Source organism: Gobio gobio (genome assembly GCF_949357685.1).
Source record: "Gobio gobio genome assembly, chromosome: 7".
In the NCBI taxonomy this organism is placed as follows: domain Eukaryota; kingdom Metazoa; phylum Chordata; class Actinopteri; order Cypriniformes; family Gobionidae; genus Gobio; species Gobio gobio.
The window spans coordinates 47,790,065-47,814,071 of NC_137103.1; the positions used below are offsets into that span (position 1 = coordinate 47,790,065).

A 24,007-nucleotide genomic window follows, 5' to 3' on the forward strand; every position below is an offset into this window, starting at 1 on the left:
GTGATCCAAAGCTTTTATGCTTAAATACTTTTGTAGACAGATATAAGCAGTGATTACGTGTACATTTATCTAAAACAACTAAAATTTAAATCAGAACGTGTGATTTGGAGTTGATAGTTACAGAAAAATTTAAAATATTCCAGGATGTACCTCATGAAATTGGGAGAGAGAGAGAGGGAGAGGGAGAGAGAGAGAGAGAGAGAGAGAGAGAGAGAGAGAGAGAGAGAGAGAGAGAGAGAGAGAGAGAGAGAGAGAGAGAGAGAGAGAGAGAGAGAGAGAGAGAGAGAGAGAGAGTTAGTTAGTTAGGTGGTGCCATATCACCCTGCAACCCAAGCAGGGTTGAGCCAGGTCAGTACCTGGATGGGAGAACTTCTGGGGAAAACTAGGTTGCTGCTGGTAGAGGTGTTACTAGTGAGGCCAGCAGGGGGTGCTCACCCTGTGGTCTGTGTAGGTCCTCACGCCCTAGTATTAGTGATGGGAACACTATACAGTCATTCAACAGTCATTCAAAATCCCAGGATGTCCTTCGGAAAAAGAGTAGGGGTGTAACCCCGGCATCCCAGTGGCCTCTGTCCATCATGGCCTCCCAATCATCCCCATATACCGATTGGCTTCATCACTCTGTCTCCTCTCCACCATAAGCTGGTGTGTGGTGGAGGTTCTGGCGTAATATGGCTGCCGTCGCATCATCCAGGTGGATGCTGCACATTGGTGGTGGTCGAGGAGATTCCCCCTTCCATATGTAAAGCACTTTGAGTACCCAGAAAAGCACTATATAACATGTAACAAATGATGAATTATTATTATTAGAGAGAGAGAGAGACAGAGCTCAAATGTAAGGGGACTTTTATTGTAATAAGTTTTATTGAGAACTGCATATTCCCTGATCATCATATGTGGTATTTCATAGTTTTGAGGACTTTACTATTATTCTAAACAATAATAAATAAAAGGCGTTGATCGTAATGATAAGGAATAAGTAGGAATGTCCAAACTTTTTACTAGTTTATTATTTTAAATGACTAAACATAGATATTATTAGATAACAATTCATTTTAATCAAGGCATTGTATCATTGCAAAAGTCCCCATGTGTTATATTGATCAAATTATTTTCTAGAGTTTTTGAAGCAATTTTAAAACGATTCTAGTGTAAATTCCAGGATTATACCAATCGAGTGCACTGTATGTGTACTACGGTTGGCGAATCACTAATTTGCTTAATTCATTACATTTTAGAAAATATTATTTAACATTGTTTGGCGTGTGGGAAAGAATATTTCTCCATCAGTACTACACGTACAACACGTCAGAGTTTAACAATTAACCAGACAGAGATATGCATAGTACAGTGATCAGTTGGATGTAGCTTTCGCTGTTTATCAGGCAGCCTTTGGGTCATTTAAACACAAAACTTGTGCAAGTCTATAGGGCGTGAGAGCAGGTCTATAAAATGTTATGCACTCATAAAATGTTATCTTCATGAAACCAAAGTGTATGTTGGCCTCTCTTTGGGGCTGTATGTTCAGTCGGCGTAATAGCTTATGAGTCTTTCTGCTTCTCTGACGCCTGTGAGGTACGCTCCATGGGTCGTGGTGTAGAAGTTCACATGTGTAGCTTCACCAGCAAACAACACCTGAAGGTGCTTCAAAAACAGAGAGAAATAAAAATAATTTTGTTAATAACTTCATCACTGCTTGATTTTGTAAAATACAATCTGCTACTTATCTTTTACACTATTACAGTTGACAGCAGAATAGGTGGGTATGAGTATTGTTAATGTTGACTAAAACTAAAGCTGTTAAAAATAATTGTATTTATTTACTTAAATATTTTATTAACTTAAATAAAGTTTAAATAAAATAAACTATATACAGCGGTGGCCAAAATTATTATCGTCCTATTGGGCCTGGATTTATTTTCCAAGAGGACAATGACCCGAAACATTCTTCTAACTACTGCCGAAACTACCTGCGATGGAAGGAATCTGCTGGAACATTGAAAATGATGGACCTCAACCCCATCGAGCACATTTGGGGCGAGTTGGAAAATAAACTGGACAGTTCTATTGTACATTCAAAGGAAAGCCTTTTGCTTCAGTTGCAGTGGGGTAACATTAGTGTTGAAGTTCTCAGAGGAAAAATATATTGACACTATGCCAGAGAGATGTGAATAAAAAAAATTCAATATTTTCAGATCTGTCAGGTGTTCTGATAATTTTGGCCACCGCTGTATGTTAGATGAAAAACTTAGCCTTGGCAACTAACTGATGTAAAATAAGTAAAAACATTTTTTTTACAAAAACTAATATAATTGATAAAAACAACAAAATTACTGAAATTTAAACTACTATTAAAATGAAAACTGAACATATAAATACAAAAGCTGATTCAAAATATTAATAAATAAAATAGTAGTATTTAAACAATATGTAAAATAACATTGGCAGACACTGTACATTACTGTTTGTTTGTAATAGCCTACAATGAAAAGCTTATGAGAAAGCAAACTCTACTAAAGGTTTTTTTCTATATAGATCAAAATTTAATGAATGTGTTTTTATAATCAAACACTAAGGCCCTGTCCACACGAACACGGGTATTTTCAAAACCGCAGCTTTTTCTACGCGGTTTGGCTGTTCGTCCACACGCAAACGCAGTATCCGGTTACTGAAACCGGACTTTTTTGAAAACTCCGGCCAGCGTGAAGTTTTTTTAGAAACTCCGGTTACAGCGTTGTCGTGTAGACGGTGAAACCGGAGATTTCGGCTTGTTAAGTCGAAATGTGCGCCGTTCTCTCCTTTGTTTGACATCAGATTGTGCGCCGTTATCGCTTTTGTTTATACATGAGTGAAGTCTATGCAATGGCGGACGTAACTTTTAATAACTCTGCTAACAGCGCTTATTACATACAGATACATGCGCAGTTATCTCATTGTATTGCAGAACAGAGGCGCCAGAATACAAAAATACAACATAGTAAGGCAAGTGTGTGAAGCTTCAGTCCACTTGAGCCCTGCCCCTACAGTTACCTGTCAGTGTCACTGATTCCAAAGTAAACTTGTAGAAGGGTTTCACTAAGCCCATGGCATCCCTCAGTGCATCGGTGCCGTGGATGGGACCCATGTGGAAATCAAGCAGCCAATCATAGCGCGGTTTTGCATTTTCATGTGGACGGAGATTTTTTTAAAACTGTGCTTGTGTGGACGCGATTGTTTTTTAAAACGGAGGAGGAAAAACTCTGGTTATAAAAATACCCGTGTACGTGTGGACTAGGCCTTATACAAGATATTAAAATGATAGTTCACCCATAGTAAATTTTTTTCTTAATTACCCACCCTCATGTTGTTCCAAAATTTGGTTTTGTCCAAATTTTCTGAAGAGACTTGATCGCTTTATATGATGAACAGATTTAATTTAGGCTTTTATTCACATTTAAACATTGATCAGTGAAAACAAACCTCATTGGTTCTTGCAGAACCTCAAACGTACTGTGTAACACGAGAATGAACCTCACTGGTGCTTGAGGAAGCTCAAACGTGCTGCGTAACACAAGAATGAACCTCATTGGTTCTTGAGGAAGCTCAAATGTGCTGCGTAACACGAGAATGAACCTCACTGGTTCTTGAGGAAGCTCAAATGTGCTGCGTAACACGAGAATGAACCTCACTGGTTCTTGCAGAAGCTGAAACGTGCTGCGTAACACGAGAAGGAACCTCATTGGTTCTTACAGAGGCTCAAACGTGCTGCATAACACAAGAATGAACCTCATTGGTTCTTGCAGAACCTCAAACGTACTGTGTAACACGAGAATGAACCTCATTGGTTCTTGAGGAAGCTCAAACGTGCTGCGTAACACGAGAATGAACCTCATTGGTTCTTGAGAAAGCTCAAACGTACTGCGTAACATGAGAATGAACCTCATTGGTTCTCGCAGAGGCTCAAACGTGCTGCGTAACACGAGGATGAACCTCATTGGTTCTTGAGGAAGCTCAAACGTGCTGCGTAACACGAGAATGAACCTCATTGGTTCTTGAGAAAGCTCAAACGTACTGCGTAACATGAGAATGAACCTCATTGGTTCTTGAGAAAGCTCAAACGTACTGCGTAACATGAGAAGGAACATTATTGGTCCGTGCACGTCAAGTGAACATGCTTGAGCTTACATTTTCCACAACTGATGTGTGAGTTGATGAATGTTTATATGTGAATAAAAGCATAAATTCAATCTGTTCATCATATAAAGTGATTGTGTCTCTTTGGAAAATTTTGACTAAACCGCTCCATTCATATGGATTAGTTTTACGATCTCTTTATTAACTTTTTCAAGCATCAAAGTGGTAGTTGCGTAGGCTGTTAACGGGGGGACAGAAAGCTGTCAGATTTCATCAAAAAGATCTTCATTTGTTTTCCGAAGATGAACGAAAGTCTTACGGGTTTGTAACTACATGAGGGTGAGTAATTAATGACAGAATTTTCATTTTTGGGTGAACTAACCCTTTAAGGCTTACCTTTCTGCCTCTGCATTTATCCTTAGGGGGAAGAGGTGACGCTAATGCCTTGTGTGCTTTCACTCCATCGACACCTTCAGGAATAAATGTATAGGAGCCACGGACGTGGGAATCAGAACCCCATCTGGTGATCAGTGTCTTTGAGACATCTGGCACTGACCAGCCTGTGAAAGACCTGAGCAACCTTTAAAGACATAAACAGAGTTTGTTATATATGGAGAGAGACATGATATTTGACCATGGTAAATAATTATACATCATATATTTCACCATTTATGTTACCATACCTCACACAGATAGCTCCGATTTCACTGTCCTGAAGATTCTCCATATACAGAGCTTCTCTACCTGTGATCCAGCCACACAGAGCCGTGGGATGACGAGCCACTGTATCAAAACCAGTAACCTTCTTGAACCACGTCTTTTTCCAGGTTTCTCCTTCGGACAGAGACTCATAAACATCTTTATCTTCAGGCCCTTCTTTCCACACCAGCTGAACCCCGGCACAGTCATCTGGCCAGAAACGCTTCTCGAAAAACAGGAAAATTTTGTCCACGATCCCAAAGCTAAGATTCTCAATTGCAGACAGCTTTTTTTTAGGTAAGGATGGTACGAACATGGTTGTCGCTTTGTCTTTGAGAACCCCCAGAGATACGGTGACAATCACATGGTCTGCATCAAAGCTCTGTCCATTTTCACAGACGACCTTAACAGGATACATTTCATCTTCACAACTGCCTTTTTTGACCAAGTCCCATTGGATGCTCTTGACCGGTGCATTGCACTGGATAGTTCCTGAAGGCAGATCTTTCAGGAGAACATCCAAGATTGCTTGATAGCCACCAGGTCCCAAAGTATTAAAAAATCCTCCCTCTAGAGCAGTGTAATAGCTAATCTGAGATGCAGAAACCTCATAGAGGCTTGAGCAAGCCTCGTCTGTGCATTCGATCCTCTTGCACCATTCATAAACTTGCTGGCCGTCTTCTGTTGCAGCTAAAGGACATTCACCAAAGGCATCATCCAGATAAGCACCTAGAGTTAGTTTCCTGTGCTTGCACTCAAGTTCATCATCAAAAGCTTTGTCGGTGAGCTTGTTGAAGCACAAACTCACCTGATCTACAACTTTTGTGGAGACCTGCTTCCCATCTTCTTTGAAAAAGTAATCTTGATGAGTTACAGAACGAGGCTGGCACATGTTTTTGCGTGCAGAAGGTCCCTCGGAAAGCAGATTCTTCTCTTTCGCAATCTTGAACAGGGGATTTCCTTTCTGTCCATGGATCCAGTTGGCTCCAACTTCAATGATATTCTCGCTGAATGGTTTAGTGGTGTGCACTCGACCTCCAACTCTTTCCTTTGCCTCAAGAATCAGAACATTTTTAAATCCTGCCTCCACTAACCTGGCTGCAGCAGCCAAACCTGCAAAACCTGAACCTACCACTACAACTTTGGCATGTTCTGGTCCCGAACAAGAACTCATTCTTACTGCTTTGTTGAGCTGTTTAGAGAGAGAAAAGCAGAAAATGTATAAATGTAGTAACTCTTGCTCAGCAATAAGTAGCAAATAACAGAGAACACAGGTGATACAGATGTAGTGCACTATGCTCTAAAGCAGTTTCCTTTATGCGCCAGTGCTTGTGCCTGTTACACCTGACCTTTGTAGTCCATTTATTCTTGAGATAAGGGACAAAACGTGTCCTGCACACAAAAGCCCTCTTTATATTAAAAATGAAGAAATTCATAAAAAGAAAAATACTTAAAAAGTTACATCTAAAAAGGAAATCTTTATACCCATTGCTTATATTTTAAAAATAAATTATTTCGTATTATTTTGAACACAGCTCTATACTTGGAAAACACATGTAATGTAACCATGTCCTCAGCAGGAGGTCACAATGTAAAACCGCATAACAATGTGGTTAAAAATGCAACAAATTCAAAACTATACAGTTAAATTGAAAGACAGATACCTTTAAGATATCAAGCAATACAAAAATAAATAGGCCTAAAACTTTTTGTGGTAAATGGTAAATTTGTAAGGATATTATCTATAAAAAAATGCATATGAAAGGTGTCCTCACTTTACATCAACTCAGTCCAATTTTTTTTTAAATAATTCTGAATAAATCAGGCAATATGCCATGGTCAACTTTAACTGCAAAGAACCCTTTCTTATTTCCGGCTCATTGTGGATGCCACAGTAGGACACACAACCCTCTAACGCTTTTTTTTGTAATTCTTTTAATATTTTAAACAAAAAGTGTTGAAGTCTCTGCAGTCACATCTTTAACATGTCAACTCCATCCCCCCAGTCTAAAAGTTTCTGTAAATAGGTGTGGGATAAATCTTGGCATTTTCTGTTATGTTTATAAGGCAGCTACAACCGAGGGACTCTCCACAGACACAATGGTTTTAATGGTTTTCTGTACAAACTGTATATTATATCCCCTTACACTAACTCTACCCCTAAACCTACCCATCACACAAACCTTTATGCATTTTTACATTTTCAAAAAAACATTCTGTATGATTTATAAGCTTGTTTCCTCATTGGGACCTCAATTTAGGTTCCCACGGTGACGCAAGTTCCCACCGGGATAGAAAAACATGAACACACACCTGTTAGTATGGCTATCTTCAGTATATTGATCCCTAGCCCTTTACCACAACCTTAACTATCACAACTAATTGCCTAACCCTAACCCTAACCTAAAAGAAATGTCAATGAAATCTAAATTGATTATCAATCATATGATAATGTTTAACATTACACTGAGCCTAGCATAAGCTTCTTGTATTGTGAGATACAGGTCACTCAAAATTACTTGTCTTGTCACTTGTTATTATTAAAGAAAATATGATGTAACCTCAGTTGGATCTTTGTCAACACCTTCAGTATTTGTCATCTGTAAGTATTTACTTTTTTTTTTTTTTGGTTAATTTTGAAAGAAAGATTTTGTTATTTTTCGCCAATTTATTGTGTAGCCTAATTATACTAAAACATCACCTGAACCTGAAATGGAATAATGTCCTATTTACCTAAGAACATTGGTTATAAGCGTAATATTAAAAAGGAGTAGAGAATTAAAGAACTGTATTGTTCATAATAACGTTAAAACAATGAGTATTAGATCACTTAGCTCCTTTACTGAACAGCATTATTACATAATTGAAGACTTTACAGCCTACTGTTGCTGGGTGGATCAAATAAAAATGCTTTTTGGTGCATCTGACGGCCACAAATTAAGTTATGAAGTGAATAAATGTTAATTTTTAGAAATAAATACTTTCATAAAAACCTGTTCCCTTACATGGTTCATTATCTGAGACCTTTGTCTAAAAAAAATATCAATTTCTAATAATGTAGTATTTAAAAAAAAATTAAAATGTCCGTTGTCTCAAGAATCAGTGAGTCCATACCCGAAGATAAAGCAAAGAAATTAAACCAAACACCTTGTAATCACTGTTGGCTTTACTTACATGATAGCTCGAAAGTTATTTAGGCAAAAACAGCATAACCAAATTCAAGGTTATTTTGGCTAGAAGTGGGTATACCGGCTATAGCCAGCCTATCGAGTCTATTAACCGAGACGGTGAAATGACGGCTATTTCTTGCTGCCGGGTAACACATATCATTGCTTACATGGAGATCAGGCGTTATGGGACATCCAATCAGATAAAATATTAAAATAAGTTACTTTAATATGCAACGACTCTCTCGTTTGTACTGCGGATTTGATACTTACAGACATGTTTTGCTTTCAAGTGAAACTACATGAAACACACTTTCGTTTTCATACTGCTACCTTGATGACAGTACCAGTATGAAGGCGGCGACATTAACGATAATGTTCTATATAAGCTAATTTCACATTAAATGTCTAGGGGAAAAAAAATCTAAATCGTTGAAAAAACAATAAAACCAAATCTTTAAAAAAAAATGTCACGGTCCAACCCCCAAACAAACAAAAATAAATTAATATAATATTCTTTACAAGATTTGTTTTCCCTGAATGAATGAAATACATAACAATTCTGCTCATGCAGAAGATATGGCGCTAGTAAACTATTTCTTTTCTTTGGTCGCTTGTGCGTTCTGAGGTAAAAGTGGCTTCGCCCAAACGATCAACTGTTTTTGAAGTGAGATAATACTTTGAAAACCTCCAAACAACGAATCCATGTACAAGCAGATAAACCAACGAAAATGAGAAATAATCGAAGAAAAAAGCCTTCACCAAGGTAACCTGTATACAGTCGGCTAGTCATAGTTGGGGGCGTGGCGAGGGTGGACCCAGCAAACACAGCAACGTTGTAAAAAAAATTTTTTTTTTCACGTTGTAAAAAGGTCGTGTAACGTTTTTATCCTACGTATTTACAGTTTTTCTCAGTCGCTTTGGTACATTTCTCAGATCAGAATTGAAATTCTCAAAGCTACCTGTTCAATCTTCACATCATTGTGTCACTTGTGCACATCAAAAAAGCAGTTTTTCATTTCTTTGAACAAGTTGCAAATGCGTGTGTTGCCTACATCCATGCAAATGATTATGTACAATTCTCTGCTGTTTCCTACATTATCAGTTGCTTATGTCATGTTGATCAAAATGTATTATAATGGGTCTCTGTTGAATAGTCTCACCCCCCACAACATTTAGGCATTAGTTCATAGCATAAGTCTTTACATGCAAAATGGTTGAACAAGTTGTCATAAAATGTCAAGCATATTTCTATACATTTCCATTAGACGTTCACATTTCTACTTTTGTTTTTCTGGGGGTTTTTTTCTTTGTGCTATGCAGTGCTGTCTTTTCTATTCTGTATTGCAATGACATGGTCTGTCAACAAATTACAGTACAAACAGTAAAAGCAAAAATGTGAATCTTGTCCAGTCTCTTGCATTCAAACTCCCACATACACTAAGGTGTAACCTACAATTTACAATAATTGTCATCAAAGTTTTAGCAATATTTACATCAGAACATCCCTCCAGAGTAGCCTACAGTTATATTGACAATATGACTAAGCAATTTGACTGTCTTATTCATACACAATGACACAAGGACTTGTCATTCTGATGGCACTGACATGTTCATTGACACAGATATTTACTTTTGAGAGATGAACTAAGGATTTTGAGCAAGAGACTGGCTTTTGCAGGTAATCCATGGTGTTTTGCTATTTGTACGAATTGTTTTGAGAAATGCACTTGCTGTTTTGCAAATGTCGAGGATGATTCGAGAAATGTAGTAAAACTGTAATACGACAGATGTCGGGTTTTTTTCACGTTTTAAATACGTTTTTTTCACAACGTTGCAGAAACGTATTAATAACGTTTTTATCATGTTACCACGTCTCATTGCAACGTTGCAGAAACGTACTTACCACCAGAGATGTATAACGAAGTAGAACTACTTCACAACTGTACTTAAGTACTAAAAGGCAGTAGCCTATCTGTACTTTACTAGAGTATTATTTTTTTCTCCTACTTCCACTTTTACTTCAGTACATATTTTCGATGAGTTTAATACTTTTACTCCGATATTTTTTTTATGTGCTGCATCGTTACTCGTTACAATTATAAAAATGTTATGAATCATTCCATTCCAAACCCACATTACCGCGCATGAGAGAGAGAGCGCGCGCGAGAGTGCGAGAGAGAGACAGAGCGCGAGAGAGAGAAAGCGAGAGCGCGCGAGAGAGCCCCGCGAGCGCGCATTCACTGTCTTTAAAACAACACGAGGGTCTTGCGCTCAAATTGCTCTCTATTTGTTTACATAGTTAATGTGCACTGTGAAGTAACATATACAAACAATGAACAGCTGTATTTTTATTAACTATGATTAACAAAGATGAATAAATACAGTAACAAATGTATTGATCATGGTTAGTTCATGTTAGTTATTAGTCTAATACATTAACTAATGTAATGTTAACAAATCAAACCATATTGTAAAGTGTTACAAACAAATAATTTACTCAGAACAGCTTAATCATTTGAAATAATAAAAACAATATGATGTTCAAACTTTTGACTACTTTCTTTAATAACTACATAACACAATACTTGTACTTTTACTTTCAGTACTTGAGTAGTACACTTTAAAATAAACTACTTGCAATACTTAAGTACAAAAAATGTTGAATACTTTAGTAGCTACTTTTACTTAAGTGTGGTGCTTAAAGAGCACTTCTACTCAAGTCACTTTTTTGATAAGGAACTTGTACTTTTACCCAAGTATGTGTATCTAGTACTTTATACATCTCTGCTTACCACGTCCAAAGACAGTGTTCAGGACACTTTGCTTAATTATAAAATGTATTTTAGAGTTATTTTCCATGCAAATTTATACAAAAAAATGTCCTGGGGACTGAAATGTTACCCATTCGGTGGAATACTGTGTAACAGGAATGAGTGTCCATACGTGTGTGAGAGAGAGTGTACATAGCCGTCAATTTTTTTTCCGTAATTTCAACTGTAAAACACATAAATCAGGTGAATATTATATCAACTAATATTCACAATTTTAAATCAACAAAACAGAGGACTCTACTCACTCCTGTTACTTTTACTCAGTCCTGTTATTTATATCACTTCCTGTGTGTGAGGTCTCTACACTAGGGGTGCGTTCCATTCGACCGTAAGTGGACTGCGAAGTGGACTTCAGAGGGTATTCCGCCATCTTAAGTGAGATTCCAATCCAAAGGGAGCGAACATGTTCAGTCCGAAGGGCACTGCGAACGGCGCAGGGAAGAAGGGAACATCGATACATCACTTCACAAGAAGTAGAGAGTGAAAATCACCCAAATGTCTTTGCGCGTCGCATGCATCACCTGTCTGAACTAATGATGGTGCAGAGCCGTTGGTTGGAAGAGTTTTTAAACAGCTCTGCGATTAAGGAGTTTACATATGCATTTGAATATTCATAGTTATTATACAAACTAGAGTATGAATGGTTATGGCAATAACTGTTACATTTGTATATTATATTTTATGAATATGTAAACAAATTAAAAGTGTTGAGAAGCACCTGAGGGCTGTCATGTTTTATATTTTACTTTATTTACCTCAGGAATGTTTACTGTGCAGCTGCACTTGGGAAAGAAAGCGCACGAGATGAGACCGCTACAAAGACCATTAAGAATAGCCTACATACATAGTTAACCAAATCAAAGTATTTTCATATTGAATGACAGGTACAGCTTCAAATCTGTTCATAGTCAATACAGGTTATAAGTAAACTAATAAAACTAATGGACAATGTTTTGATTATATGTTTAGATAGCCTGTACTGTGTGCTTTGTAAATGTATATGCTTATGGTTTTCAATTTGAAAGTATACAAGTAAATTACAATATTAGTTTATGTTAGGCTATATCATCTGCACCCGTCGTGGCGTTTCTTTGATGACGTTGCAGGGCGTTCCAAATGAGCGATTATTGTCAGCGAAGTCCACTTCAACTGATATACCGTGCTCTGGGAATAGGGAGCAGTGAACAGTGCGTAGGGACCCTGTCGAATGGAATGCACCCTAGATCGTGTACATTGACCTTCTTTCCCGGAAGTGCTGCGCTTTCGGGGCTGTTGGACATGGTGTTGTATTTGAGGTAAAAAATTATATAAATACTGTTCGGTTTATCGCACAAACCGATCGTTTCGTGTCTTAAGACATTAATGTGTCGTCATGAGCCGCATGGATTAATTTGAAGTTGTGTGTGCATGTTTCTTTACCCTAATAGAATTAGACCCCATTGACAAGCATTCTATGAGTGACACACAGCAACGGTTGAAGTTAAAAAATCTCCATTTGTGTTCTACTGAAGAAACAAAGACACCTACACCTTGGATGGCCTGGGGGTAAGCAGATAAATGTCAAATTTTCATTTTTGGGTGAACTATCCCTTTAACGTCTCATTCACAAACTCTCTCTCTCTCTAGCCCTCTCTCTGTGGCATTTCCATTAGCATACACAGAAAATTACACAAAAACACTCACAGTAAACAAACATATACACAGACCTTATGCCTTTTCGGGGGTGCAGTTAATAACTGGTGAACTTTGTATCTGCAGAACAACTCCGATAAACTGCATGCAAGCTCTCCCTTTCACTACCCGTAGACTATAATACCCATCAAAATAGGAGTCCTCCTTATAAGACAGATAATGCAGACCTTTAAAAACATATCTAAACTCACGTACGTTTGTACGTTAGCAGGGAATTACTAACTTTAATAGTAACTTAATGAGAGTATGACAACCAGAAAATCCTCTCAGGATCCCTGGAGTCAGTGTTGCAGTACCTCAGACGAGGTTTACCATTTTTGTAGCATAAACTATCGGTAAGCCCCTCCCGACGAACGCAGATGAGCCATAGTTGAGTATCAGTTGAGCTGGGAACTCGGACATCTTTAGGTGTCAGCCCATAGAGAAACATTGTAAAATCCGAAGATCTCATCGGTTTGATGGTGTTTATGCTACAAAAATAATAAAATGTTGTGCCTGAGGTACTGTAACACTGATTCCAGGGATCCTGAGAGGATTTTCTGTTTGTCATACTCTCGTTAAGTTACGATTAAAGTCCCCGCTAACATACAAACCGAAATAATTAACTAACTGTTCTCACATCATGTAACACTGTAGGTCAAAAACACGAAGGTCTACATTTCAGTGCATCTCCATATTAAACTGGTTATATGTAAATTAATTTAATTTTAGATATGTTTAAGGTCTACATTATCTGTCCTACTAAGGAGGACTCCTATTTTGATGGGTATTATAGTCTACGGGTAGTGAAACTCGCACGCAGTTTATCGGAGTTGTTTTGCAGATCACTTTACCAGTTATTAACTGCACCCCCGAAAGTCATACGCTCTGTGTATGTTTGTTTACTGTTAGTTGTGTGAGTGTTTTTGTGTAATTTGCTGTGTAAGTTAATGGTAATGCAACGGAGAGAGATAGTTTGTGAATGAGACGTTAATGCGCACTTCTTATGCTTTGTTTGTTCAGCTCTTACGATGATTTTTTGGAGTGAAAAAGGACATAATAAACTTGATAAACCATCAGTAAAGTTTGGCCATCATTCGGACGGGATATACGCTACATTCTGTGTCCAAAAACATCTTGGGATAAGGTTTTCACACTGACAGCTGTCATTGTAATGTGGCGTTCACACCGGACTCGAATGACGTGAATAATTCTCGCGAATTTGGACGCTTGAACATTTTGAGTTTACTCAAAATCAAATCGCCAAGCAGATCAGGCTGGGTTTAGCCAGTCTAAATATTCTCACCAGTGTTCAATCAACTTTGACATTTAAATCTGCATATTTATGATATTTTTACCTTTTATGAAGCACATTTTTCCATAATCTTTTTAAATAAAGGCTATGCTTCAGCTTTCATTATGGAAGGATATCGCAGAGAATTTTCAAAAGGAATTGCAAATTGTATTTGCAATTGCGTTTTCAATTTTGACACATTGCCATTTGCATTTTCGTTTACGCAAACGCACAACGACAAAGAAATTTCAAATGGAAAAGCAAAGTCTGTTTGCAATTGCACTTCCAATGTCTTACAAGTTATGACCCTGCCATTTTGGAATAGCAAAAGAAAATCATCTATTTGCTAATTAATTTCCTCCGTGTCCTGCCACAACCTGCACAAAATTTAAATGGAATTGCAATCCCCTTTGCACTTGCATTTCCGATGTCTAACACAGTCAACTGTCAATCAGGCTTGAGGGCAGGGTTTATTTATGTAGGCTGAAAGTAGGCCACACCCTCAAGCAGAAAGGCACCGCAATCCTTCTAATATGGCGTCTAAACAAGACCATTACCCAGAACTCAACACGGCATGGCGTCAGCTCTTTGGTCTTAAGTTGCTGACTGCAGTTAACTTAACGGCCACCAGTTCTAATAACAAGGGTTCCTCAATTCTACATATAGCCCCTTTGAATCAAGTGGTGCTCACCATAGATATTCCCAGTGTAACAATTTATTTTAATCAAGGCACTGTATATCATTGCAAAAGTCCTCCATATTTTATATTGAGCAAATATATATTCAAGGCAATTTTAGAACGATTTTTTCAGGATCATGCTGCATACCACCCAAGGGTACTGTATATGTACCACAGTTTGAGAACCACAAATATACTTCATTTAATTAATATACTTCAATACATTTTTTAGAAAACATTATTTAACACTGTTTGGTGGGAAAGGATATTTCTCCATTAGTACTACCGGTACTACACTGTTTAACAAATGACCAGAATTAACAAATGTTGCAGTTATAACCAGATAGAGATATGCATGGTTCAGTGATCAGTTGGATGGCAGTTATACTGTTTGTCAGGCAGTTATAAACTACCCATGGGTCATTTAAACACAAAACTTGTGTGAGGCTATATAGGGTGTGAGAGCAAATCTATAAAATGTTATATGATCGTAAAATGTTATCTTTATGAAACCAAAGTGTATGTTCTTTTCTTTTTGGGGCTGTATGTTCAGTCGGCGTAATAGCTTATGAGTCTTTCTGCTTCTCTGACGCCTGTGAGGTACGCTCCATGGGTCGTGGTGTAGAATTTGTCATGTGTAGCTTCACCAGCAAACAACACCTGAAGGTGCTTCAAAAACAGAGAGAAATAAAATCATTTTGTTAATAACTTCATCACTGCTTGATTTTGTAACATTCAATCTGCTACTTATCTTTTACACTCTTACAGTTGACAGCAGAATATGTGGGTATGAGTATTGTTATTTTTAACAAAAGCTATTAAAAATATTTTTGTTCATTGAAATAAAGTTTAAATAAAATAATTGGAAATGTTGCCTTGGCAACTAATTGTAGTAAAATAAAATGGAAGTAACGTAATATGACAAAAATAAAAATGATAAAAACAACAAATTTACTAAAACTTCAACAAAAACCTTGAAAATATTAATATAAAAGTTCATTCCGAATTTTAACAAATACAATAATAGTATATACGTAAATAATACTAAAATAACACTGGTACACATAACCATTTTTTTAAATAATAATCATCAGTTGTGTAAAACTAAAGAGATATCAAACTCTACTAAAGATTATACAAACGTATATATAACCTAAATAACCGAGCACTTTTACAATATATTAAGGCTTACCTTTCTGCCTCTGCATTTATCTTCAGGGGGAAGAGGTGACGCTAATGCCTTGTGTGCTTTCACTCCATCGACACCTTCAGGAATAAATGTATAGGAGCCACGGACGTGGGAATCAGAACCCCATCTGGTGATCAGTGTCTTTGAGACTTCTGGCACTGACCAGCCTGTGAAAGACCTGAGCAACCTTTAAAGACATAAACAGAGTTTGTTATATATGGAGAGAGACATGATATTTGACCATGTTAAATAATTATACATCATATATTTTATCATTTATTTTACCATACCTCACACAGATATCTCTGATTTCACTGTCCTGAAGATTCTCCATATACAGAGCTTCTCTACCTGTGATCCAGCCACACAGAGCCGTGGGATGACGAGCCACTGCATCAAAACCGGTGATCTTCTTGAACCACGTCTTTTTCCAGGTTTCTCCTTCGGACAGAGACTCGTAAACATCTTTATTTTCAGGCCCTTCTTTCCACACCAGCTGAACCCCGGCACAGTCGTCTGGCCAGAAACGCTTCTCGAAAAACAGGAAAATTTTGTCCACGATCCCAAAGCCAAGATTCTCAATTGCAGACAGCTTTTCTTCCGGTAATGACGGTTCGAACATGGTTGTCGCTTTGCCTTTGAGAACCCCCAGAGATACGGTGACAATCACATGGTCTGCATCAAAGCTCTGTCCATTTTCACAGACGACCTTAACAGGATACATTTCATCTTCACAACTGCCTTTTTTGTCCAAGTCCCATTGGATGCTCTTGACCGGAGCATTGCACTTGACAGTTCCTGAAGGCAGATCTTTGAGGAGCACATCTAAAACTGCTCGATAGCCTCCAGGTCCCAAAGTATTAAAAAACTCTCCCTTTAGAGCAGTGTAATTGCTATTCTGAGATGCAGAAACCTCATAGAGGCTAGAGCAAGCCTCGTCTGTGCATTCGTTCCTCTTGCACCATTCAAAAACTTGCTGACCGTCTTCTGTTGCAGCTAAAGAACATTCACCAAAGACGACATCCAGATAAGCACCTAGAGTTAGTTTCCTGTGCTTGCGCTTGAGTTCATCATCAGAAGCTTTGTCGGTGAGCTTGCTGAAGTACGAACTCACCTTATCTACAACTTTTGTGGAGACCTGCTTCCCATTTTCTTTGAAAAAGTAGTCTTCAGCGGTTTCAGAACACGCAGAAGTTCCCTTGGATAGCAGGTTCTCCTCTTTCGCAATCTTGAACAGGGGGTTTCCTTTCTGTCCGTGGATCCAGTTGGCTCCAACTTCAATGACATTCTCGCTGAACGGTTTAATGGTGTGCATTCGACCTCCAACTCTTTCCTTTGCCTCAAGAACCAGAACATTTTCAAATCCTGCCTCCACTAACCTGGCTGCAGCAGCCAAACCTGCAAAACCTGAACCTACCACTACAACTTTGGCATGTTCTGGTCCCGAACAAGAACTCATTCTTACTGCTTTGTTGAGCTGTTAAGAGAGAGAAAAGCCAAAAAATTTATAAATGTAGTCGTAAGAACAAAAAGCAACTCTTGCTCAGCAATAATAGCAATTAACAGACGGTGCAGATACAGGTGTAGTACACGATGCTCTAAAGGAGTTTCCTTTATATACCATTGTTTAAACACCTGTAAAACCTGACCTTTGTAATACATACAAAACATAGTGTCATTACAGAGAGATCAGGTGTTCATGGGACATCCAATGGCAGATAAAGATTCAAATACTATAGCATGACCTAATCTTGTTTGCACTTTAGAGGCTGTATGATACTTACAAAATTGATTTGCTGCCCAGTAAAACTACATTAAACTATACATGATCTTGATGGTAATGACCTTGATGGCAATGACTGCAAGTGCGAAGACAGCGACATTTACAATATTTTTCAAAGAAAAGATTAAAAATAAATGTTAATCATAAAAAAGTTAAAACTAAATCAAATTTAAAAAGGATATTTGGTCCAACCCCCAATCAAACAAAGTAATTTAATAAAATAGATGTTCATATTAAATAATACTTATAAATAAAGTGAATGAGGGAACAATTAATGAGTACACCTTTAAATATATGTTTGTGACTTGCCACATATGTAAACCTGCCATAAATGGTATTGTTTTTTAATGGAAAACTCCAAACGTAAGCCCTTTAAGATATTTACATTATGCTAGACTTTTTAACAGGTATGAAATATCTCATTCTACAGTCCGTAACTTTTTTTGGTTAAAAATGATCCGAAATCAATTTTTGATCCAGTACATAACCAGCCAGCGTTCAAAACGATCTCTCCCTAAGCTTGGTAAGCTTGTAATAATGTGTTCTTATTTGAGTGGTACTGGTAGGTTTCCGCGGGAAATCCGAGCTTGTCGCCGTTCATTACATCACATCTGTATAGAGGGTATTCATTGATGTCACTTTCCCACCAGAACACAGCCCCTCATCCGGACTGAGTGGCAAAAGAGCTGCTGCATGACTGGATTTAATAGGGGAAACTGTGAAAATGTGAGTAAAACAAACGATTTTCAGTTTAAATTAAAAGTTGGACTCGATATAAGTGTTCCTTACAACTTACCAAAGATCCAGTGATCCATGGATATTAACATGCAGCCAGGAATCGTGTCTCATGACATTTATATGTGCCTGATTTTCGACGCCAGGGAAATGCATAAAGTAAATTTGCCTGTGAACTCTTTATATAAATATAATATTGGTACAGTGCATCCAGAAAGTATTCACAGCGCTTCAGTTTTTCCACATTGTTATGTTACAGCCTTATTCCAAAATGGATTAAATTCATTATTTTTTTCCTCAATTCTACAAACAATTACCCCATAATGACAACGTGAAAGAAGTTTGTTTGAAATCTTTGCAAATTTATTAAAAATAAAAACGTGAAAAATCACATTGCGCTGTAAATAAAAGTATGCTGGCTGATTAAATTGAGAATCCCACTTTAACATGTCATAATGGCAAAATCATAACCCAATAAATAATTTCATGGTGATAACATTCCCATGCCCAATGTATCTGTGTATGACTAGACAAAAGAGAACTGGAGTGCTGCTGGAATCCCTTGTATCCTCTGGTGCTCTTGGAAGGGTTAAATGTTGAAAAAGAATTTGGAAAAAAATCCAATTCAAGGCACTCAATAGGATGCAAAAGTAAAAAGCCTTTATTAGTTGGGCTAAAACATTAAAACATCAACGCATATCGGCCCATTGGCCTTCATCAGGGTGTTGGTAACAAACAGACAGGATCAAGCAATACTTATAGTTGCATTGGTTTCAGGTGTGCCACTCTGGCACTTGCAACACAATTTTTGGCCACTAGAGGCAATAATTCAGATAATGGCTATTGCCAAAGGTTAGACTATACAAATACAAGGTAAAATAAGAGATCTCCAAGTGGAAAAAAAACAAAAAAACAAATAGGAGTGACACCAATACAAACATCTTGTGTACTCCACACAGTTATGTCCCTGAAGTCAATAAATGTGAATTGGCTAGTTACCCATCTTACTTCTGAATTCATTGTCAAGATAGTTCTAAAACAAAAGAAGAAAAAATGTTATGGGCATTACAGTACATTCAAAGAATAGTCAACATTCACGGACAACAATACACTGTCCCTAATGAGACACAGCCATTACAAAAAAGGTGAGAGGTCAAAATCTTCATTGAGACCTGGATGACTGGTGGCCCACAAGGAATAGATCCAATATGTCTCCCTTTGTTTAAGGCGTTTGATGATATCCCCACCCCTGGCATCAAGGCGAATAGCCTCAATGCCCAGTCCACTACTCTTAGGGTCGAATCACTCCCATGTTTTGCGTCTATATAATGTTTGGCCATTGGATAGTTCATATTTCCAGTCCGAATGGCATATCTATGTTCAGCTACCCTGTCTCTTAGTCTCCTTTTAGTTAGGCCTATGTAAAAACAGCCACAAGTACACTCTAAACGATAAACAACATGGGTAGTATTGCAATTTATAAAACTATTAATAGTATAAGTCTTATTGCTAAAAACATCCATAAATTTGTCAGTTTTAGCAATATTCTCACAATAATTACAATTACCACAAGGAAAGTTTCCCTTGGGTTGACGAAGCCAAGTTTCACGTTTAGGAGCAGGGAGGTAACTTCTTACTAACTTGTCTTTAAGTGTGGGGGCCCTCCTAAAGCTGATCCCAGGGGGTTCCGTGAATATTTCCCGTAAAGTCGGGTCACATTCAATAATGTTCCTGTTTTTCTTTATAATGTGTTTAATCTCCTTGCTGTAATGAGTGACAAAATAGGGTTTCTGTGTTGATGCTCTTTTGGGTCTAGACTGAAGCAGGCTCTTCCTTTCAAGTGATTGGGCTCGATTATGAGCTTGAACGAGAGTTTGTGTTTGATAACCTCTTTGTCGAAAACGCTGCTGCATATCCATAGATTGATACTGGAAATCCTGATCTGAATCACATATACGCCTTAAAGTCTCTGGATCTGTCCAAAGGGTATGTTATCAATAAGCCATGAGGGATGAAAACTATTAGCATGCAATAAGGTATTACGATCTGTTGCCTTTCTAAAGATAGATGTATGTTAGAATCCCTCATTATCTTTTGAGATCCGTAGATCCAGAAAGTTAATAGCTTGTAAATCATAGTCCAGACTAAATTTTAGGTTCCCATTTAAGCTATTTACATATACATTACATATATTTACATATACATGGAAGTCTACAAGTTCTTTGGAGTATGACTCCAAAGATGTCTCATTGAAAGCAATGATGCTAAAGGGGTACCCTGTGCGTTAAAAAGTGACGCCGACGGGTCCTGACCAAGTTGGGAGTGAGAAAAATGATCTATCCAATCATTATGTCATTCCAACTAGCTGTCAGCAATCAGTAATCAACATGTCTAAAACCAGCAGGCATATTTATTATTCAACATTATTACAACCAGCAGCCATATCACCCTGTAGCCCAAGACTGGTTTCCCACTGAAGCTAAGCAGGGCTGAGCCTGGTCAGTACCTGGATGGGAGACCAACTGGGAAAACTAGGTTGCTGCTGGTAGAGGTGTTCGTGAGGCCAGCAGGGGGTGCTCACCCTGTTGTCTGTGTGGGTCCTAACACCCCAGTATAGTGATGGGGACACTATACTGTAACAAGCACCATCCTTTGGATGAGACGTTAAACCGAGGTCCCGACTCTTTGTGGTCATTAAAAGGATGTGCTTCGATAAAGTGTAGGGGTGTAACCCCGGCATCCTGGCCAAATTTGCCCATTGGCCCCTGTCCATCATGGCCTCCTAATCATCCCCATATATATACACGATGGGTATCATCACTCTGTCTCTTCTCCACCATAAGTTGGTGTGTGGTGGGCGTTCTGGCGCAATATGGCTGCCGTCACATCATCCAGGTGGATTCTGCACATTGGTGGTGGTTGAGGAGATTCCCTTCTATGTAAAGCGCTTTGAGTGTCTAGAAAAGCGCTATATAAATATAAAAAATTATTATTATTAATTATATCTACCCAATCAGCACAAGTGGAGGACTATATAAATACCCAGTCAACTCACCAATGTTCCTTGACAAGTTTTCAGCATGCCTCCACCGTCTTCCTCACACTCACCTGGTTACTTTCCTAACCAGAGATACGGGGGAGTACTCTGGGTTCAGGCCAAATACTGAGCTTGGAGCCCTCTCCTCAGACAGCACACCAAATAAGCATACAATTTATTCTATCTGACTTATTTGTAACTCGTGAATCTGTGATTCACATGACAGGGAAAATACATATCGCCTGTTCCAGCCTAACAAACGCCATCTACAGTTTACTGCAGCTATTTCAACCATCTCAAGGTTGGTATTTGTGTCTTTGTTTGCACTCGCTAATATACTTATTTATGAATCATATATTAGTTTGTTTGTTTGTTTTTTAAATGTTTTACACTGTTAGCATTGAGGCTATTTACAAACACAAGGTCAATATCACAATCCATAAAATAATTATATAAAACATTTCAACTTGACATAAGATAATTAAAATACATTCAGGTGACACAATCATATTTTAGAAATATTTATTTTGTATTCAATCATGGTTCTGCTGTACTACAAGGCCTGGGGTCATTTTTCCATCGATTAATTCTACCTATGTTTTTCAAAGGCTTTTCAAGTTACGTCCCTGATTAAACTCGTTGCGTTAACTACATTCCCAGAACAACTTAAACCAGCCTAAAATCGTTTGCTGGTCTTAGAGATTTTGGAGACCAGCAAACTAGCCTAGCCTAGGTTTATTTCTCCTATAGCCTACCAGCTAGGATGACTTGAACGTCTGATAGCTTTCCCAAGTAACTAGTAGGCTGTCATAATTTGACTGCCATTCTCAAGCTTTGATCTCTGAGCTATTTAAATGAGAACTGTACTTGTTACAAATTTGATAAGATGCAAATGCTTTGCTCAGGGCCACAAAAAGGGTTTTACAATACCTTATTGATTTTGTGCATGAGTTAGTGTAGCAATATTTGCATTAGCAAAGAGGCAACAAAAGATTTTCCATTACAATGAGGTCTTTTTCTGTTTATTGACTTTTCCATTAGACAGGTGGTTTGCCTCTTGTATACAGTAAATGATTACCAATGGAAATTACACATTAGTCAGTATACAATATACAGTCTCCTCCAATAATTAACACTCACTATACGATTAATAACACAAAAACCTTTATCTTAGGTCAAATATATTACATTTTATTGTAGTGCTTAAGCCACTTAAGTAAAAAGCAGCTTTTAGTCAGTGCTTGAAGGTATCCCATTGAGATGCAATAAGGAAAGATTAAAATTTATGTTCAAAAAGAAGCTTCAATAATCGCTGTGTAAAAAAGACCTGCAAACTTCATTTTCCCATATCGCTCTTATTTTCTGTTGTAAAATTACACTCTAAGGTCATTAATTCTGCATTATAACATTAACTTCAAATACAGCGATTTGAAATAAATCAATTTGCATGTGCAAAAATATTTTTTAAATAAAGTAATTATGTAAACATGTAAATCTAAAAACTCTAAAAAGAAATGATCCCGACTGTAGTGTTTTTGCATGGCACTAATACTAGCATTCATACAGTTTAGCATAAGAGGAAGTTTTGTTGCACAGGATTGTATTTGTGCCCATCCTAAAACATGCCCTTTGCTTTCTTTATGTTCAGCTGCTTCCAGGACGGCATAGCATAGAAATCCATCCGAGAAATCCCCATGACCAGGGCGAAGTCTTCGTTTGAGAGATAGTCCTGCATACATGATAGAGGTGTGTGTTAGTTTTATCAATAGATGATTCTCATCAAGACAGGTCCAGCTTTATTTTCTTTAAAAAGTATATATATATATTTTTAACCTTGACAGGTTTTTTCATTCTCTAAAAAGATAGTATTTGCATAGTGTTTATTTACTAATTTAGTTTGGAATAACATGTTCTCACACCCTCATATACTGTACTTGATAATAGTAACATTTTATTGTTTTGGGGACAATTTATTGCGTTTTGGCAGTGTGTATTTTACATTTGCTATGGTGTATAAAAAGGACATCTGTAGATAACGAATTTACCTCTTTTCTTGTGGGGTCGATTCCATCAGGCAGGTCTTCTTTCTGAATGTTCACCAGCTTCTCTGGAGGGAAGGTTTGCGTGACAGGACGGGATATCACATTCCCTTGAGTTGAGTTACTTGAATTGGTTTGGTTTGAGGTTGGTTTGGTCAGATCCTGTGCACAAGATATCAAGACATGTCACCTTTATCCATTTGGCAGGTGCTTTTTGCCCTAAGCAACTTAAAGAGCATTCCAGTTAGGCTGTACTTTTTTTGAGCTCAAGCATTTCCCGGGTAATTGAGCCCATGACCTTGATGTTGCTAGCGACACGCTTTACCACTCAAAGGCAGGGTTGTTCTAGAAACATTCTTTGTTACACTGGTTGAAAGTCTCTTCACATCCTGATAGCAATCACTAAGTTTAGTGGTCTAAATGTATTATATGTATATCGGTGGAAGGAGAGGACCATAATAGGCGTGTGTCCAATCATTGCATTCAGTCCGAATGCAATGATACAATGTGCTACCTGTCTGTCAACTAGTGTTGTTTTTGGCGGCCTGTTTTAATTTTAGTTTTAGTCTAGTCTTTGTGTCAAGCTGCCATTTTAGTTTTTATAAGTTTTAGTCACGTTCATTTAGTCTAGTCAAGTTTCAGTCGGCTAAAAGTCTGAGCATTTTAGTCTTATTTTAGTCAGAATTATCCATGACTATTTTCATCTAGTTTTAGTCGACGAAAACTGATGACATTTAAGTCTAGTTTTAGTCAGTGAAAATTGTATT

General features: G+C 37.7%; 3 protein-coding genes across 4 annotated transcripts in view; all 3 read right to left on the reverse strand.

Annotated features, from left to right (window-relative positions):
• Window positions 1-830: 830 nt before the first annotated feature.
• LOC307128994 (spermine oxidase-like) lies at window positions 831-8,336 on the reverse strand. The gene is made up of 4 exons (XM_079821102.1): window positions 8,253-8,336; window positions 4,797-6,004; window positions 4,510-4,693; window positions 831-1,644 (listed from the first exon to the last, which is right to left on the reverse strand). The coding sequence occupies exons 1-4, from the start codon at window positions 8,256-8,258 to the stop codon at window positions 1,525-1,527; spliced, it is 1,518 nt and encodes a 505-aa protein (XP_079677228.1). The 5' UTR covers window positions 8,259-8,336; the 3' UTR covers window positions 831-1,524.
• A 6,670-nt stretch (window positions 8,337-15,006) lies between these two features.
• On the reverse strand, window positions 15,007-17,105 carry LOC307128773 (spermine oxidase-like; the record flags this gene model as incomplete). The annotated part of the gene is made up of 3 exons (XM_079820716.1): window positions 15,007-15,126; window positions 15,650-15,833; window positions 15,937-17,105. The coding sequence occupies 3 exons, from the start codon at window positions 17,103-17,105 to the stop codon at window positions 15,007-15,009; spliced, it is 1,473 nt and encodes a 490-aa protein (XP_079676842.1).
• A 5,093-nt stretch (window positions 17,106-22,198) lies between these two features.
• The window catches only part of vil1 (villin 1), a 33,168-nt gene continuing 31,359 nt past the window's right edge, over window positions 22,199-24,007 (reverse strand). For both annotated transcript variants that reach the window (XM_079821326.1, XM_079821327.1), the window contains exons 19-20: window positions 23,247-23,402; window positions 22,199-22,930 (exon numbers count right to left, since the gene is read on the reverse strand). In XM_079821326.1, the coding sequence (XP_079677452.1) occupies window positions 22,817-22,930; window positions 23,247-23,402 (270 nt within the window). In that variant the 3' untranslated portion in view covers window positions 22,199-22,816. The remainder of the gene's footprint in view (window positions 22,931-23,246; window positions 23,403-24,007) is intronic.

What these genes read in the sequence shown, in the direction of transcription:
- LOC307128994 (XM_079821102.1), bottom strand. An exon ending in ATCGGAGCTATCTGTGTGAG is followed by an intron (nt 4,694 to 4,796) that starts GTATGGTAACAT and finishes ATGTCTTTAAAG; the next exon opens with GTTGCTCAGGTCTTTCACAG. An exon ending in ATAAATGCAGAGGCAGAAAG is followed by an intron (nt 1,645 to 4,509) that starts GTAAGCCTTAAA and finishes CTGTTTTTGAAG; the next exon opens with CACCTTCAGGTGTTGTTTGC.